Genomic DNA, 16,433 nt, shown 5'->3' on the forward strand with positions numbered 1-16,433 from the left:
TGTTTTAAGGACATTACATCAAAGTTGAATCAATCTGTAGTGTGGTTTTCCACTTTAATTTTGAGTTTGACTCCAAATCCAGACCTCCATGGGTTGATACATTTGATTTCCATTGATAATTTTTGTGTGATTTTGTTGTCAGCACATTCAACTATGTAAAGAAAAAAGTATTTAATAAGAATATTTCATTCATTCAGATCTAGGATGTGTTATTTTAGTGTTCCCTTTATTTTTTTTGAGCAGTGTATAAACCACTGGAACAAATACTTAAAGAGAACTGATATTGGCACAAGATGGAGGGTTGAAACATAACTAACAAAAATACATTTGACAAAAATGTACGTTTTATGCAGTGCAATGTTTTGTATATCTGACCTTTTTTATTTTTTGTTATATATTTCACCTTTATTTAACCAGGTAGGCTAGTTAAGAACAAGTTCTCATTTGCAACTGCGACCTGGCCAAGATAAAGCATAGAAATTCGACACATACAACACAGAGTTACACATGGAATAAACAAAACATACAGTCAATAATACTGTAGAACAAAAGAAAACACAAAGTATATATATACAGTGAGTGCAAATGAGGTAAGATAATGGAGTTAAGGCAATAAATAGGCCATGGTGGCGAAGTAATTACAACATAGCAATTTAACTCTGGAATGGTAGATGTGCAGAAGATTAATGTGCAAGTAGAGATACTGGGGTGCTGTCACGTCCTGACCTTAGTTCCTTTTTTATGTCTCTGTTTTAGTTTGGTCAGGGCGTGAGTTGGGGTGGGCATTCTGTTTTTTGTTCTGTTTTCTATTTCTATGTGTTTGGCCTGGTATGGTTCCCAATCAGAGGCAGCTGGCAATCGTTGTCTCTGAATGAGAACCATACTTAGGCAGCCTGTTTTCCCACTATGGGTGTGGGTAGTTGTTTTCTGTGTCTGTGTTTTCACCATACAGAACTGCTTATATTTTCGGTGTTTCACGTTTGTTATTTTGTGTGGCTAAGTCAGGTAGGAGACCTGAGCCAACTCCCTGTGCTTACCGTGGCGAGAGGTTGACCGGGAAGGCACTGTGTTATGCCGTGAGGCACACGGTGTCCCCAGTGCGCACGTGTAGCCTGGTGCTCTACATCGCAGCTCCTCGTATCGGCCGGGCTAGAATGGGCATCGAGTCAGGAGTAATGAAGCCGGCTCAGCGCATCTGGTCTCCAGTGGGTCTCCTCTGCCTGGGTTATATGGCACTAGCCCTACGCACGGTGTCCCCGGGTCGCCAGCACAGCCCAGTGCGGTCTGTTCCACCCCGCTGCACTTGCCAGGCTACAGGGAGTATCCAGCCATGACAGATTGTGCAGGCTCGGTGCTCGAGACCTCCAGTGCGCCTCCACGGTCCGGTCCATCCGGTGCCTCCTCCACGCACCATGCCTCCTGTGGCAGCCCCACGCACCAGGATGTCTCTCCATCTCCTCCCTCCAGGTTCTCCCGCCTGTCCGGCGCTTCCAGAGTCTCCCTCCTGCACTGAGCTGCCAGAGTCTCTATCCCTGTCCGGAGCTGCCAATCTCCCTCCTGTCCGGAGCTGCCAGAGTCTCCCTCCTGTCCGGAGCTCCCATTCTCCCTCCTGTCTGGAGCTGCCAGTCTCCCTCCTGTCCGGAGCTGCCAGAGCCGCCCGTCAGTCCGGAGCCGCCCGTCAGCCCGGAGCTGCCAGAGCCGCCCGTCAGTCCGGAGCTGCCAGAGCCGCCCGTCAGTCAGGAGCTGCCAGAGCCGGCCTTCAGTCAGGCGCTGCCAGAGTCGCCCTTCACTCCGGCGCTGCCAGAGTCGCCCTTCACTCCGGCGCTGCCAGAGTCGCCCTTCACTCCGGCGCTGCCAGAGTCGCCCTTCACTCCGGCGCTGCCAGAGCCTCCCGTCTATTCGGGGCCCACTGCAAGGGCCCCTAGTTCGAGGTCGGCGGCGAGTGTCGCCGCTCCAAAGGCGCCACTTAAGTGGGCCAAGACTATGGTGGAGTGGGGTCCACGTCCCGCGCCAGAGTCGCCACCGCGGACAGATGCCCACCCAGACCCTCCCCTATGGATTTAGGTTTTGCGGCCGGAGTCCGCACCTTTGGGGGGGTACTGTCACATCCTGACCTTAGTTCCTTTTTTATGTATTTGTTTTAGTTTGGTCGGGGTGTGAGTTGGGGTGGGCATTCTATGTTTTCTATTTCTATGTGTTTGGCCTGGTATGGTTCCCAATCAGAGGCAGCTGGCAATCCGAACCATACTTAGGCAGCCTGTTTTCCCACTATGGGTGTGGGTAGTTATTTTCTGGTTAGTGTTTGTTGCACCTGTCAGAACTGTTCAGTTATCGTTTTGTTGTTTTTGTTTGTGTATTCATTCTGGATTAAAAGTATTATGGATACCTACCACGCTGCACTTTGGTCCTCACCTTCTTCCACCAACGGTCGTTACAGGTGCAAAGGAGCAAGAAATAAATAAATACAGTATGGGGATGGGTAGGTAGATAGATGTGCTGTTTACAGATGGGCTATGCACAGGTGCAGTGATCTGTGAGCTGCTCTGACAGCTGGTGCTTAAAGCTAGTGAGGGAGATATGAGTCTCCAGCTTCAGAGATTTTTGCAGTTCGTTCCAGTCATTGGCAACAGAGAACTGGAAGGAAAGATGACCAAAGGGGGAATTGGCTTTGGGGGTGACCAGTGAGATATACCTGCTGGAGCACGTGCTACGAGTGGGTGCTGCTATGGTGACCAGTGAACTGAGATAAGGCGGGGCTTTACATAGCAGAGACTTGTAGATAACCTGTAGCCGGTGGGTTTGGCGATGAGTATGAAGCGAGGGCCAACCAACGAGAGCGTACAGGTCGCGGTGGTGGGTAGTGTATGGGGTAGTGTATAGGGCTACAGCTGGCGCTGCAATACAGCGCCTTTAACCACTGCGCCACCCGGGAGGCCCTGACAGGCCCTCCGATTTGACACACTGAACTCTATCATAGAAGTAGTTGGTAAACCAGGCAAGGCTATCATTTGAGAAACCAAGGCTGTCGAGTCTGCCAATAAGAATGTGGTGATTGACAGAGTGGAATGCCTTGGCCCGGTCGATGAATACTGCTGCACAGTAATGTCTCTTATCGATGGCGGTTATGATGTTGTTTAGGACCTTGAGCGTAGCTGAGGTGCACCCATGACCAGCTCTTACCTATCATATGAACATCCTTGTCTGACTCAAATAGGATTCTCTCAACATTGCTCTGATGTCCAAAAGATTTCAAATTGAAATGTCTTAATAAAACTTAAGTTCCAGGACTACCTAATATCTGTACCCCACACATACAATTATCTGTAAAGTCCCTCAGTCAAGCAGTGAATTACAAACACTGATTCAACCATAAAGACCAGGGAGGTTTTCCAATGCTTTGCAAAAAAAGGCACCTATTGGTAGATTGGTAAAACTAAAAGCAGACATTGAATATCCTTTTGAGCATGGTGAAGTAATTAAATCACACTTTGGATGGTGTATCAATACACCCGGTCACAACAAAGATACAGGCGACCGTCCTAACTCAGTTGCTGGAGAGGAAGGAAATCACTCAGAGATTTCACCATGATGCCAATGGTGCCTTGAACAGTTACAGAGCTATGTGCATTCGGAAAGTATTCAGATCCGTTGACTTTTTCCATATTACTCTAAAAATCAATGAAATAAAACATTTTTTCCTTGTCAAGCTACACACAATACCCCATAATGACGAAGTGAAAACATGTTTCTAGACATTTTTACAGATATATTTTTTAAATAATAAAATAAATACCTAGCCTAGTGGTTAGAGCGTTGGACTACTAACCGAAAGGTTGCAAGATCGAATCCCCGAGCTGACAAGGTACAAATCTGTCGTTCTGCCCCTGAACAAGGCAGTTAACCCACTGTTCCTAGGTCGCCATTGAAAATAAGAATTTGTTCTTAACTGACTTGCCTAGATAAATCAAAGTAAAATAAAACAAAAATAAAAAGTATTCAGACCTATTGCTATGAAATTCAGGATCATCCTGTTTACATTGATCATCCTTGAAATGTTTCTACAACTTGGACTCCACCTGTCGTAAATTCAATTGATTGGACATGATTTAGAAAGGCACACACCTCTCTATATAAAGGCCCCACAGTTGAAAGTGCATGTCAGAGCAAAATCTAAGCCATGAGGTCGAAGGAATTGTCCGTAGAGCTTGGAGACAGGATTGTGTCGAGGCACAGATCTGGGGAAGGGTACCAAAACATTTCTGCAGCATTGAAGGTCCCAAAGAATAAAGTGGTCTCCATCATTCTTAGATGGAAGAAGTTTGGAACCACAAAGACTCTTCCTACAGCTGGCCACCTGGCCAAACTGAGCAATCGGAGGAGAAGCACCTTGGTCAGGGACGTGACCAAGAACTTGTTGGTCACTCTGACAGAGCTCTAGAGATACTCTGTGGAGATGAGAGAACCTTTCTGAAGCACAACCATCTCTGCAGCACTCCACCAATCAGGCCTTTATGGCAGAGTGGCCAGATGGACGCCACTACTCAGTATAAGGCACATGACAGCCTGCTTGGAGTTCCAAAGGACTCTCAGACCATGAGAAACAAGATTCTCTGGTCTGATGAAACCAGTGGCAGTCAAGTATGTTTATCCCTGTTTTGTTCTGTTTAAGAGTTTTTTTTTCTCAACAGAACCGGCAGAATGAATACACCCCTGATGACTTGTAAACATAGTTCACTTTCATAGCAGCCATGTTGTATTCCTTCTCACATCCATGCGCTCTCCTCCTCTCACCTCTTCCCTTCGCTTGTGGATTTCAATGCACAACACATCAGCTGTATATGACCAGGCAAAAAAACTTTCCAAGCCAAACAGCCTACATCGTTGTCACCATATTAGCTACAGTAAAGTCATAGTCAATATAGCTAATAGAACAAACGCGTTAGTAAACCTGCTACAATCAAGCAGTAACGTTACTGTGTATAGTCAGTACGCAGTTACACCGGTGGGCCCCGGTGGCAATACATTTGTGATACCAAAAGCTTACCTTGACCCAGTGTTGTGTTGAAAAGTCATAGCCAGCTACAGTAGCTAACATAGCATCCCTCTGTTTGAGCTGGATGTTTCAGTAGGCTAAACTAGCAAGCTGCATTTGCTAGCTAAGTAGGTGAAACTGAAAGTGAAAAAAATGATAATCTCTTTCTATTTCTCTCTTGCTTCGGCCTTCATTTTGGAAGAAATTAATTTGTTAAAAACTGTTAAACTATTGTCTTTCTCTCTCTTTGAGTCAACTACTCACCACATTTTATACACTGCAGTGGTTTCTAGCTGTAGCTTATGCTTTCAGTACTAGATTCATTATCTGATTCTTTGATTGGGTGGACAACATGTCAGTTGATGCTGCTAGAGCTCTAATAGACTGGAGGACATTCTCCGGAAGTTGTCATAATTACTGTGTAAGTCTATTTGTGGGGGTGGGAACCATGAGCCTCCTAAGTTTTGTATTGAAGTCGATGTACCCAGAGGAGAACGGAAGCTAGCTGTCCTCCGGCGACACCACGGTCCTATCTTCCCGAGTGATGTTGAGGCTACTGCAGACCTTTGCAAAATAGAGTGTTTTAATCGGGTACTTGGTGACGTGAATATATTTAGTATAGTTTTATCTAAAAAGGATACATTTTAAAACATTTTACAAGGACATTTATGAAATTCACTGAGGAGGATGGTCCTCCCCTTCCTCTTCTGAAGCGCCTCAACTGGATGAAACCAAAATAAACAACTCTTGGGCCTGAATGCCAAGCATCACGTCTGGAGGAAACCTGGCACCATCCCTACGGTGAAGCATGGCGGTGGCAGCATCATGCTGTTGGGATCTTTTACAGCATCAGCGACTGGGAGACAAGTCAAAAGGGAAAGATAAACGGAGCAATGTACAGAGTGCTCAGGACCTCAGACTGGGGTGAAGGTTCACCTTTCAACAGGACAACAACCCTAAGCACGCAGCCAAGACAACGCAGGAGTGGCTTTGGGACAAGTCTCTGAATGTCCTTGAGTGGCCCAGACAGAACCCGGATTTGAAACCGATCTAACATCTTTGGAGAGACCTGAAAATAGCTGTGCAGCAACACTCCCCATCCAACCTGACAGAGCTTGAGAGGATCTGCAGAGAAGAATGGGAGAAAATCCCCCAAAACAGGTGTGCCAAGCTTGTAGCGTCATACCCAAGAAGACTTGAGTCTGTAATCACTGCCAAAGGTGCTTCAACAAAGTACTGAGTAAATGGTCTGAATACTTATGTAAATGTAATATTTCAGTTGACTTGTTATAAAATAAATGTGCAAACATTTCTAAAAACATGTTTTTGCTTCGTCATTATGGGGTGTAGATTAATGAGGGAAAACATATATTTAATCAATTTTAGAATAAGGCTGTAACGTAACAAAATGTGAAAAAGGTCAAGGGGTCTGAATGCTTTCCGAATGCACTGTAAACTAATGTATAGAATTTATTACATGAGACAGAATTCCCAAATTCTACAGCACAACAGCAGAGTCATGTCTTAAGTGTAAAACTAACAATGACTCAACAATACATGCCTTCTGGGAAGTCTATAAAGTCCAAAAGTCATGGGCGGAGTTAGAAAGTTGGCTGTGAGAAGTATTGCAATGTAAATGTACTTTATAATCCGTCTGTCTACATATTTAAAGACATGGCATATGAGAGTGCAGTGAGATACCCGATGGGTTGGACGAAACTCTTCTCGCCAATCATATTGAAATACACATATACGTACTTATAAACAATAAATCAACCAATCCTCCATCGTTAACACAATGGAAAGGTCAAATGCTTTATTATCTAAATGTTGAAAGTGCGTAGTTTGAGGCCATGTGGTGGAGAATGATATGAGCGCTGGAGAATGATATGGGCGCTGGTGATGGGGGTGTGAGCAGGTGGGCAGGGGTGATGTTGTGGAGGTTTCTGTGCATCTGTATGTTGTCGTTTAGTTTTTAAGCTCATAAGTAAAATTTACAACAACAAAAAAAGAGAAAAATAAGAGATGAGGCGGTCATGCAAAAATCATGTTAAACACTAATATTTCAGCTTGTCATAACAAAGTGGTTGAATATTTACTGACTCAAGACATTTCAGCTTTTAATTTTTAATTAATTTGTAAAAAAAAAAAAAATTCTAAAAATCTAAAAACATAAATCCACTTTGACATTATGGGATATTGTGTGTAGACTAGTGACACACATTTCAGGCTGTAACACAACAGAATGTGCAAAAGGTCAAGGGGAGTGATACTTTCTAAGGGCACTTTATTTGCATTCGAAAATGACATTTGTTACTATGGAGGTTTTGAAGTCCCTACTAACAGCGAACACACACTCGCAGAGCCTATAGGAGTGTGTCACGTCACAGCAGTAGAGACAGAGACATGGGGGGGGTTCCACTCTGTTGAACCACACACACACACACACACACAGGTCAGAAATCACTTGGCCATGGGAGACTCTCTGTCCAGCCTGACATTATGGGAGATTCCATGGAAGTATAATAAGTGAAGGATATCTAGTGAAAGTACAACCTAGTTGCCAAAAAGTCTCTCACAGACACACACACACACACACACACACACACACACACACACACACACACACACACACACACATGAAGCGACTATTGACTACAAAAAACAATATTGTTACTTATCTGATAACACAAATGCAGATATGTTATATTCTTTCTAACATGCAATACATCACAAACGGTAGGGCGGTTGGTAAAGAAATATGTGAGCTACAGTATATAACACACATACTCAACCAGCCACTTTACTACATGCTAAATGACCAAGCTAACTGAGACAAAGATTCATCAACTCCTCTCTTCCATTGCCTTTGTGCTTCATCAACATTATAGCCTTGCCTTCCCTTTCAGCTGTGCAGGACAACACATTTCCTGGTCATCAGGAATGCACCAGGGACACATTCTACTGTATGTACTGCTTTAGTAAGTGCACTCTGGTTTAAAAGTCAATAGGAAGCAGGAGGTTGATGAGCCCTCAGACTATGGCTGTGTCCGATTGCACTTTATTCCATGTAGTGCACTACTTTTGACCAGGGCCCATAAGGGCTCTGTAGTAGCGCACTGTATAGGCAATATACTGAATATAGGCAATACGCTGCCATTTCAGACACAGCCGGTGTTTCTTTTAGACAGGCACTCTGCCTGGCCGTCAGAAACTACAACCGTAGTTGCTTTCCCACCTGCCATAATAGTGGTAATTGTGGGCAGTTGGTCTGTGGGTGGCTTGGTGGTAGTCGCCAACGCCGGTGTGGTTGTTGGCGGAGTCTGGACTGTTGTGGGTGCTGAGAGGGCACCACACCAAGAAGGTAGAGAAAAACAGTAAAATGATATCAGATGCTCTAACATGAGAAAATGCTGATCGTGGATATACCATGAAATCATCCTTTGGCCATCTCCCAAAACAATATGGTTACTTCACCACAGCTGTAGCAGTACAGTATCTCCTATAGGTCTGCAAAGAATCCCTATGAGAGACTCTGGTGTATACACTCACAATCGCTCTCACATCATGTCCCTGGATTAGCCCTCACCTACACACTTTAAAGCCCCTCCCCCCTTTTAAGTTATATACAACTGTGGAAAAATGTGATTTGTGAATGGGATCGTTGTGATTAGAATGAAGGGACCCGCCACAACATCAGAGGGGAGGGACACATTATATAAGATAGTGTGCTATAAGTAAGACAAAAGAAGGATAGCATATGAACAGAGAATAAAAAAAATAATAATAAGCGACAACAAGCTCTACCCCATTTGATTAGGACTTTACTTACTGCCAAGAGTCCCAGCAGCATCACCTGAGAGAGAGAGAGAGAGAGAGAGAGAGAGAGAGAGAGGTACTTGAGGTTTACTCATTTATCTTTGAGAATTACAGTGTTTTTATGAATACGTCTGGGGAAAAAGAGAGAGCTGGAAGCAATGCCGTTGGAAGCAGCAGGCCCCCCATTCCCTCTGTAGTTTGCGAGTATAGCATAGGGTGCTTCTGCATATGTATATGTGTACATCTGTACGATTCCTCAAACTAACTGACATCTCTCCTTTGAAATGTGACAGCTTCAGCTGCTCCCCTCTGTGGCTGTGTAGAGCAGATGACCCAAATTCCTCTTCAACCATTACTTAATCCATCTAGTATGTGCCTGGTATAGTATGGTTGATACAGTATGGTATGGATGGAATCATGTTGGAAGTCTATACAGTAGCTATTAGGGATGAATATTTCCCCGAAAATCTACCAAGTTTCAATACCGGGAATAATTCATATCTATCCCTCGAAATACAGCCCCAATTTTTCTTTTTTATTCAGAAGTGCCAATTTAAAGCGCCCGGCGCCACCTTGTCGGCTTGACTCTGCCACTATGTAAAGGTTTCAGAGCAAATTACACCAATATTTCCTAATGATAGTTACTTTATCTTAGATTCCCAGTGCATTTTCATGCGCAACAGGAGTCGGGATTCTGGTTTTCAGTGGGATTGGGACTGGATAGGAAAATAGCCTAGGCTCTAGGACAGGAGAAGATAGAATTGTCCCTCGTGCCTCTCTGCATTGTTAACAAACGTAATGTCAGTGGCAGAGATGCCTATGTAGGGAATTGTGCATAGGCCCATCACATTTGTGACAGTCAGAATATTCACAATAATAATAATAATAATAATAAAGGCACACATTATTTTATAGACTAAACCTACTGTATGGGTTTCCTGACGGGTTTATTAACTGCATTCGGGTCGCGTGTGCAGTCCGGCAGTGTCAATTGTGCGTGCGCTTTGAATTTATGGCGACTTCGTGTGAAGTAAATAAGCTAGGCTAAAGGCTTCCATGTGACAACCTGTTTGGATAATGTGCTATAAATGTTTTTGCTAATCTGATCCTGCGCATGTTGTGCATTAGTGCCGGTATTGGGGGAAGATGTCATTTCCCGGGTCTTGTCATTGAATTTTTTCAGGAAATGTGAAGAGTGTTCACGGGACAGTCCCGGGATCCCGGTTACCCATGTTAATCCCTAGTAGCTATATTGTAGGTTACGTACAGGTATTGGGGGATCCGTTGGGGGTGGGTAGGTACGATCCAGGTTTCCATGACTTGGCTTTGAAGCCCCTCTCACAGCGAGTGCAGTCTTGGCCCGTCGTATTGTGTTCACAGTCACACTGCAGGCTTCCCTCCCGAAAGGTGCACTGGCCAGCATGGAGGTTACACTTACACCTATGGCAAGTTAGGTGGGGGAGAGAGGTATAATCAATGTCAGTCCACAACATGTCACTGTTATGCCTCGCTTGAATTTGAACAACTGCTATGCTAATCATGCATGATCATGTATGCCTTGTGGGAATTGACATTGCTGTAGACAAGCCAATCAATGCTTATGCCCCCTATGTACAGTAGAAATGAGCAGGTAGTTATCGATCAAGATATTGCTTGATAAATTGCTTACCTGGATAATTAGGGGTCTTAAATACAGTAGTAAGGTGAAAGAGTAAGATTTAAATTACATTGTTAAAGCTGAGTATGAGCACAAGCGATAAAACGTTGAAGATCGTGATTCACAATCTGCAGGACATATTTGCATGTTTTAGAATGGCAAGAGCCAAAATCTTTCAGGGAAACAGAATCAAATAAATAGATAAGAAAATGTACACTCCCAGATCAACCAACACTTCCCAATCTCGAGAAATTACCTGGCCATGTACATCTAAATTATTTTTTCAAGGGGGTAGGATTGAGGTGGCGAGAGAGGTGGCAGGCAGGTTAGTATGGAAATGGTGACATTTGAATAACAATCTCCCTAATCAAATGAGGGAGTGACTTCCAATACCCTGTGTTCCACTCTGGTGAGCCACCCACCCTCCATTTGCATGAAATATTCATAGAATGGACCTCCACATCTCCAAAAGGATGTCTCCTCTCCTCGCCTCTCCTCTCAATTATGAGGGACAATTCAATTGAATCAAAGGGGAATTATCCAAATAGTGACACTCTGATACCATAACGATGTACAGTAGGCTATCACTTTCTCAGGTGTGTTTTAACCAGTGGATATCTCATCACACCGACTTCAATATTGACTTTAAAAGGTTAGGTATATGCTCATCCTGGTAAAGATAGATACAAAAGGGGATAATATGAGGATGTGGCTCTCTCTCATTTCCTACCCAACACACTGAGGAGGATAATTGACAGACAGAGCCCGGTTTCATTCCAATCCCATTGACTTTAATTAAGTCTGTTTTCAAAAGCCCCCTTGGAAACAGTTGGAGTTTCTTCCAACCTCTCAAGACCTTTAAGCCATAATTAAAAACTTGGCGACAATCACAGGGCTTTTTCATCCCAGTGCTCCTGGAGACAGAACTCCCATCAAGCACCTCTTCATGACAAATTAATCAGTGGCCCACTTCGTCTCAGTGCCCTTGCTGGGAAAACCCACGGCTCTCCAGCTTATCACTGGATCCTCCACTTTAGCCCAACTATTAATCAATTACAGTACTCTTTGGGCAGTTAGCAATCATCTTCCACCAAACCTCTTTGCACAAAGATAATTTTATTCACTCCTTAAAGGTCCAGTGCAGTCAAAAACGTGATTTTCTTTGTGACCCTTTTAATTGAGAACAATCACAGGAAGGTACTTCATCAAATCAAGTTTTGGCACATGCACCGAATACAACAGGTGTAGACTTTACTGTGAAATGCTTACTTATGAGCCCTTTCCCAGAGTTAAAAAGTCAGAAAGAATTGCTCAATAAAAAAAAGGAAAGAGTAATGCAATAAAATAGCAAGACTATACACAAGGAGTACCGGATGGCGACTTCGTGTGAAGTCGCCATCCGGTAAAAAAAAACTGAAATTTACATAAGTATTCAGACCCTTGACTCAGTACTTTGTTGAAGCACCTTTGGCAGCGATTACAGCCTCAAGTCTTCTTGGGTATGACGCTACAAGCTTGGCACACCTGTATTTGGGGAGTTTCTCCCATTGTTCTCTGCAGATCCTCTCAAGCTCTGTCAGGATGGATGTTGCTGCACAGCTATTTTCAGGTCTCTCCAGAGATGTTCGATCGGTTTCAAGTCCGGGCTCTGGCTGGGCCACTCAAGGAAATTCAGAGACTTGGCTGTGTGCTTAGGGTCGTTGTCCTGTTGAAAGGTGAACCTTCTCCCCAGACTGAGGTCCTGGGCGCTCTGGAGTAGCTTTTTATCAAGGATCTCTCTGTACTTTGCTCCTTTAATCTTTTTCTGATCCTGACTATTCTCCCAGTCCCTGCCGCCAAAAAACATCCCCACAGCATGATGCTGCCACCACCATGCTTCACCATAGGGATGGTATTGGCCAGGTGATGAGCGGTGAATGGTTTCCTCCAGACATGACGCTTGGCATTTTGGTTTTATCAGACCACAGAATCTTGTTTCTCATTGTCCTTTAGGTGCTTTTGGCATACCCCAAGCGGGCTGTCATGTGCCTTTTACTGAGGAGTGGCTTCCATCTGGCCACTCTACCATAAAGGGCTGAAAGGTGGAGTGCTGCAGAGATGGTTGTCCAGCTCTAGGAAGAGTCTTGGTGGTTACAAACTCCTTCCATTTAAGAATGATGGAGGACATTTAGTTCTTGGGGACCTTCAATGCTGCAGACTTTTTTTGATACCCTTCCCCAAATCTGTGCCTTGACACAATCCGGTCTTGGAGCTCTACGGACAATTCCTTCGACCTCATGGCTTGGTTTTTGCTCTGACATACACTGTCAACTGTGGGATCTTATGAAGACAGGTGAGTGCCTTTCCAAATCATGTCCAATCAATTGAATTTACCACAGGAAGACTTCAATCAAGTTGTAGAAACATCTCAAGGATAATCAATGGGAACAGGATGCACCTGAGCTCAATTTCGAGTCTCATAGCAAAGGGTCTGAATACTTATGTAAATAAAGCATTTCTGTTTTTTATTTTTAATACATTTGCAAACATTTCTACAAATGTTTTTATTTTGTTTTGTCATTATGGGTTATTGTGTGTACATTGATGAGAAAAAAATGTGTTAATCTATTTTAGAATAAGGCTGTTATGTAACAAAATGTGAAAAAGGTGAAGGGGTCTGAATACTTTCCGAATGCATTGTATGTACATGTACCTTAGGCCGGGGTAAAAAGTGACTAGGCAATCAGGATAGATAATAAACAGAGTAGCAGCAGCGTATGTGAAGGGTGTGAAAGAGTGTGAAAGTGTGTCTGCGTGAGTGTGTGGCGTCAATATGTGTGTGTGTGTGAGCATATGTAGTGTGTCTGCGTGTGTGTACAGTATGTGTATGTGTGTGTTAGAGTGGCAGTGTAGTATGTGTGAGTGTGTGGGTAGAGTCCAGTGAGTGTGCATAGAGCCAGTGCAGGATAGTGTTTACATTTTTTATTTGTTTTATTTTAATTAACCATTTGTCCAGGTAACCATTCCATTAACTGTTCAACAGTTTTATGGCTTGGGGGTAGAAGCTGTTCAGGAGTCTTTTGGCCCCAGACATGGCGCTTCAGTGCCGCTTGCCGTGCGGTAGCAGAGAGAGCAGTCTATGACTTGGGTGAGTGGTGTCTTAGACCATTTTTAGGGCCTTCCTCTGATACAGCCTGGAATAGAGGTCCTGGATGGCAGGGAGCTCGGCCCCAGTGATGTACTGGGCGGTACGTACTACCCTCTGTAGCGCCTTACAGTCGGATGCCAAGAAGTTGCCATACCAAGCGGTGATGCAGCCAGTCAAGATGCTCTCAATGGTGCAACTATAGAACTTTTTTGAGAATTTGAGGGCCCATGCCAAATCTTTTCAGCCTCCTGAGGGGGAAGAGGCATTGTCGTGCCCTCTTAATGACTGTGTTGGTATGTTTGGACCATGATAGGTCCTTAGTGATGTGGACACCGAGGAACTTGAAGCTCTCAGCCCGCTCAACTACAGCCCTGTCTCGTTGAATGGGGGTGTGCTCAGCCCTCCGTTTCCTGTTGTCCACGATCAGCTCCTTTGTCTTGCTGACGTTGAGGGAGAGGTTGTTTTCCTGGCACCACACTACCAGGTGTCTGATCTCCTTCCTATAGGCTGTCTCATCGTTGTTGGTGATCCGGCCTACCACCGTCGTGTTGTCTGCAAACTTAATAATGTTGTTGGAGCCGTATGCGGCCACAAAGTCGTGGGTGTACAGGGAGTACAGGAGGGGACTCAGCACGCACCTCATGTTGCGGGTTAGTGTAGTGAATGTGTTGTTGCCTATCCTCACCCCCTGGGGTGGCCAATCAGGAAGTCCAGGATCCAGTTGCAGAGGGAGGTGTTTAGTCCCAGGATCCTTAGCTTAGTGATGAGCTTTGAGGGTACTGTGGTGTTGAACCAGCTTTTCAAAGCACTTCATGGCTACAGATGTGAGTGATAGTCATTTAGACAGGTTACCTTGGCATTCTAGGGCACAGGGACTATGGTGGTCTGCTTGAAACATGTAGGTTTTACAGACTGGGTCGGGGAGAGGTTAAACATGTCAGTGAAGACACTTGCCAGCTGGTCAGTGCATGCTCTGAGTACACGTCCTGGTAATCCATCTGGCCCTGCGGCTTTGTGAATGTTAACCTGTTTAAAAGGTCTTACTCACATCGGCTACGGAGAGCTTGATTACAGTCATCCGGAACAGCTGGTGCTTCACTGGGCAGCTCGTGGCTGGGTTTCCCTTTGTAATCTGTGATAGTTTGCAGGCCCTACCTCATTCGACAAGCGTCAGAGCCAGTATAGTAGGATTCGGTCTTAGACATTTATTGACACTTTGCCTGTTTGATGGTTCGTCGGAGGGCGTAGCGCAATTTCTTAAATAAACGTCCGGATTAGTGTCCCATTCCTTGAAATTGGCAGCTCTAGCCTTAGCTCAGTGCAGATGTTGCCTGTAATCCATGACTTCTGGTTGGGATATGTACGTACGGTCACAGTTCGGACAATGTCGTTGATGCACTTATTAATGAAGCTGGTGGCTAATGTGCTTAACTCCTCAATGCCATCAGATTAATCACGGAACATATTCCAATCTGTGCTAGCATTGTTAAGCAGAAATTATTTGATAATGAGATCAAAAAAATGGCTGCATTGAACCTTTAACATGCTCATAGAACTTCCTTGCCAACTATTTCAGAAAGACAGCTCGAAACATTTCATGTTGAAGCCACCACAGATGTCTGAACCGAATACAGGAGTCCTTCCCGAGCTATTTCCGGCGTTCACAGGAACATTTTCCATCCTCCTCCACCATTTATGCTTACAAATAATGCATGAACGTCGAACATGTTAAATGTACAAGTTATTTGCATCCACTGGCAGGTCCCCCATTTCTGTAAGAAAGCCACTGTTGCATATTTAATGACACAGACCCGACACCAAGCCCTATCCCTGACTGTAGCGCTTCCAGGAGAAAGGGCACTCTAAACAAAAGAAATCTGATGCAAAAGAGACCTGTCTTGTCTGATGGCAGAATAAATGCCTACTGGCATATTCTAAATGTGCTTAGTTATGGGATGTGAAACACTATGCAATGCGCACACACACACTAGTAGGCAGATTGGTATGCATCACAGTGAATATTCTAAATTATTGATGCCTCACAAAAAGTGCAAAGTGGACAGTAAAGCCCCTTGATTAAAAAAGGGGAGCGAGCCAAGGAATCATCTGTTATACTGTAAAGGACAGTATGGACAAGGTGGCTCTATCTTTGACTAAAAACACTGTTTTCCTCTTTTCCTTTAAGGCCTTCAAAGCCTATAAGTCACTGAAGCATGGGGGTGGCTGCGGAAAAGAGAATATACTGTATATTAATGGCTCTGTTCACACTGCGCTCTACATTCAGGAAGTATCCTGCCTTCACGCAGTGGGTGTCACAGACACACACACACACACACGGACCCCCCCACACACACACTCATAGACCATCTATCCATAGTGAGTCATTCATTACTGAGACCATGTTAGATTTTCAAGAGCAAAATCAGTGTGCGGAAATTGCACTGTTGTCAATTTCTGCCCCCCCCCCCCCCTTATGAGTGTGGATGGAGCCTCACTAGTATGCTCTCGGAGGAAAATGCCTTCCCTCCTTCCCAGAACCAGGGCAGCTATATCCGGTTGCTGCAGGGCAAACCCCCCCCCCCCCCCCCCCCCCCAATGAGCTCATGTTACAGGCCAGCCAAGCCCTGCTATTGGGCCAGCATCAAACCCCCATCCGGCCATCTGGAGTGGAAGAAGGAACAGTACCGTACATTCTACACATGGCTCGGACACACTACGATTACCACGCACAAGACAGGTTGACTGGAGGAGACGTTACGTATTAAGTCAGTTGCAATTGCAAACAAAGGAAGACTTGA

At 44.6% G+C, this 16,433-nt stretch overlaps 1 protein-coding gene across 4 annotated transcripts in view; it reads right to left on the reverse strand.

The window, feature by feature from the left end:
• Positions 1-16,433, reverse strand: part of LOC110535738 (netrin-G2) — a 59,173-nt gene that overhangs the window by 16,333 nt on the left and 26,407 nt on the right. For all 4 annotated transcript variants that reach the window (XR_005034638.1, XR_005034637.1, XM_021620955.2 and 1 more), the window contains exons 4-5: positions 10,119-10,291; positions 8,865-8,888 (exon numbers count right to left, since the gene is read on the reverse strand). Coding sequence is in view for 2 of the 4 variants with exons in the window: in XM_021620955.2 (XP_021476630.1) it covers positions 8,865-8,888; positions 10,119-10,291 (197 nt within the window). In the remaining 2 variants the exon portion in view is untranslated. The remainder of the gene's footprint in view (positions 1-8,864; positions 8,889-10,118; positions 10,292-16,433) is intronic.

Source organism: Oncorhynchus mykiss, chromosome 11, assembly GCF_013265735.2.
Source record: "Oncorhynchus mykiss isolate Arlee chromosome 11, USDA_OmykA_1.1, whole genome shotgun sequence".
In the NCBI taxonomy this organism is placed as follows: Eukaryota; Metazoa; Chordata; class Actinopteri; order Salmoniformes; family Salmonidae; genus Oncorhynchus; species Oncorhynchus mykiss.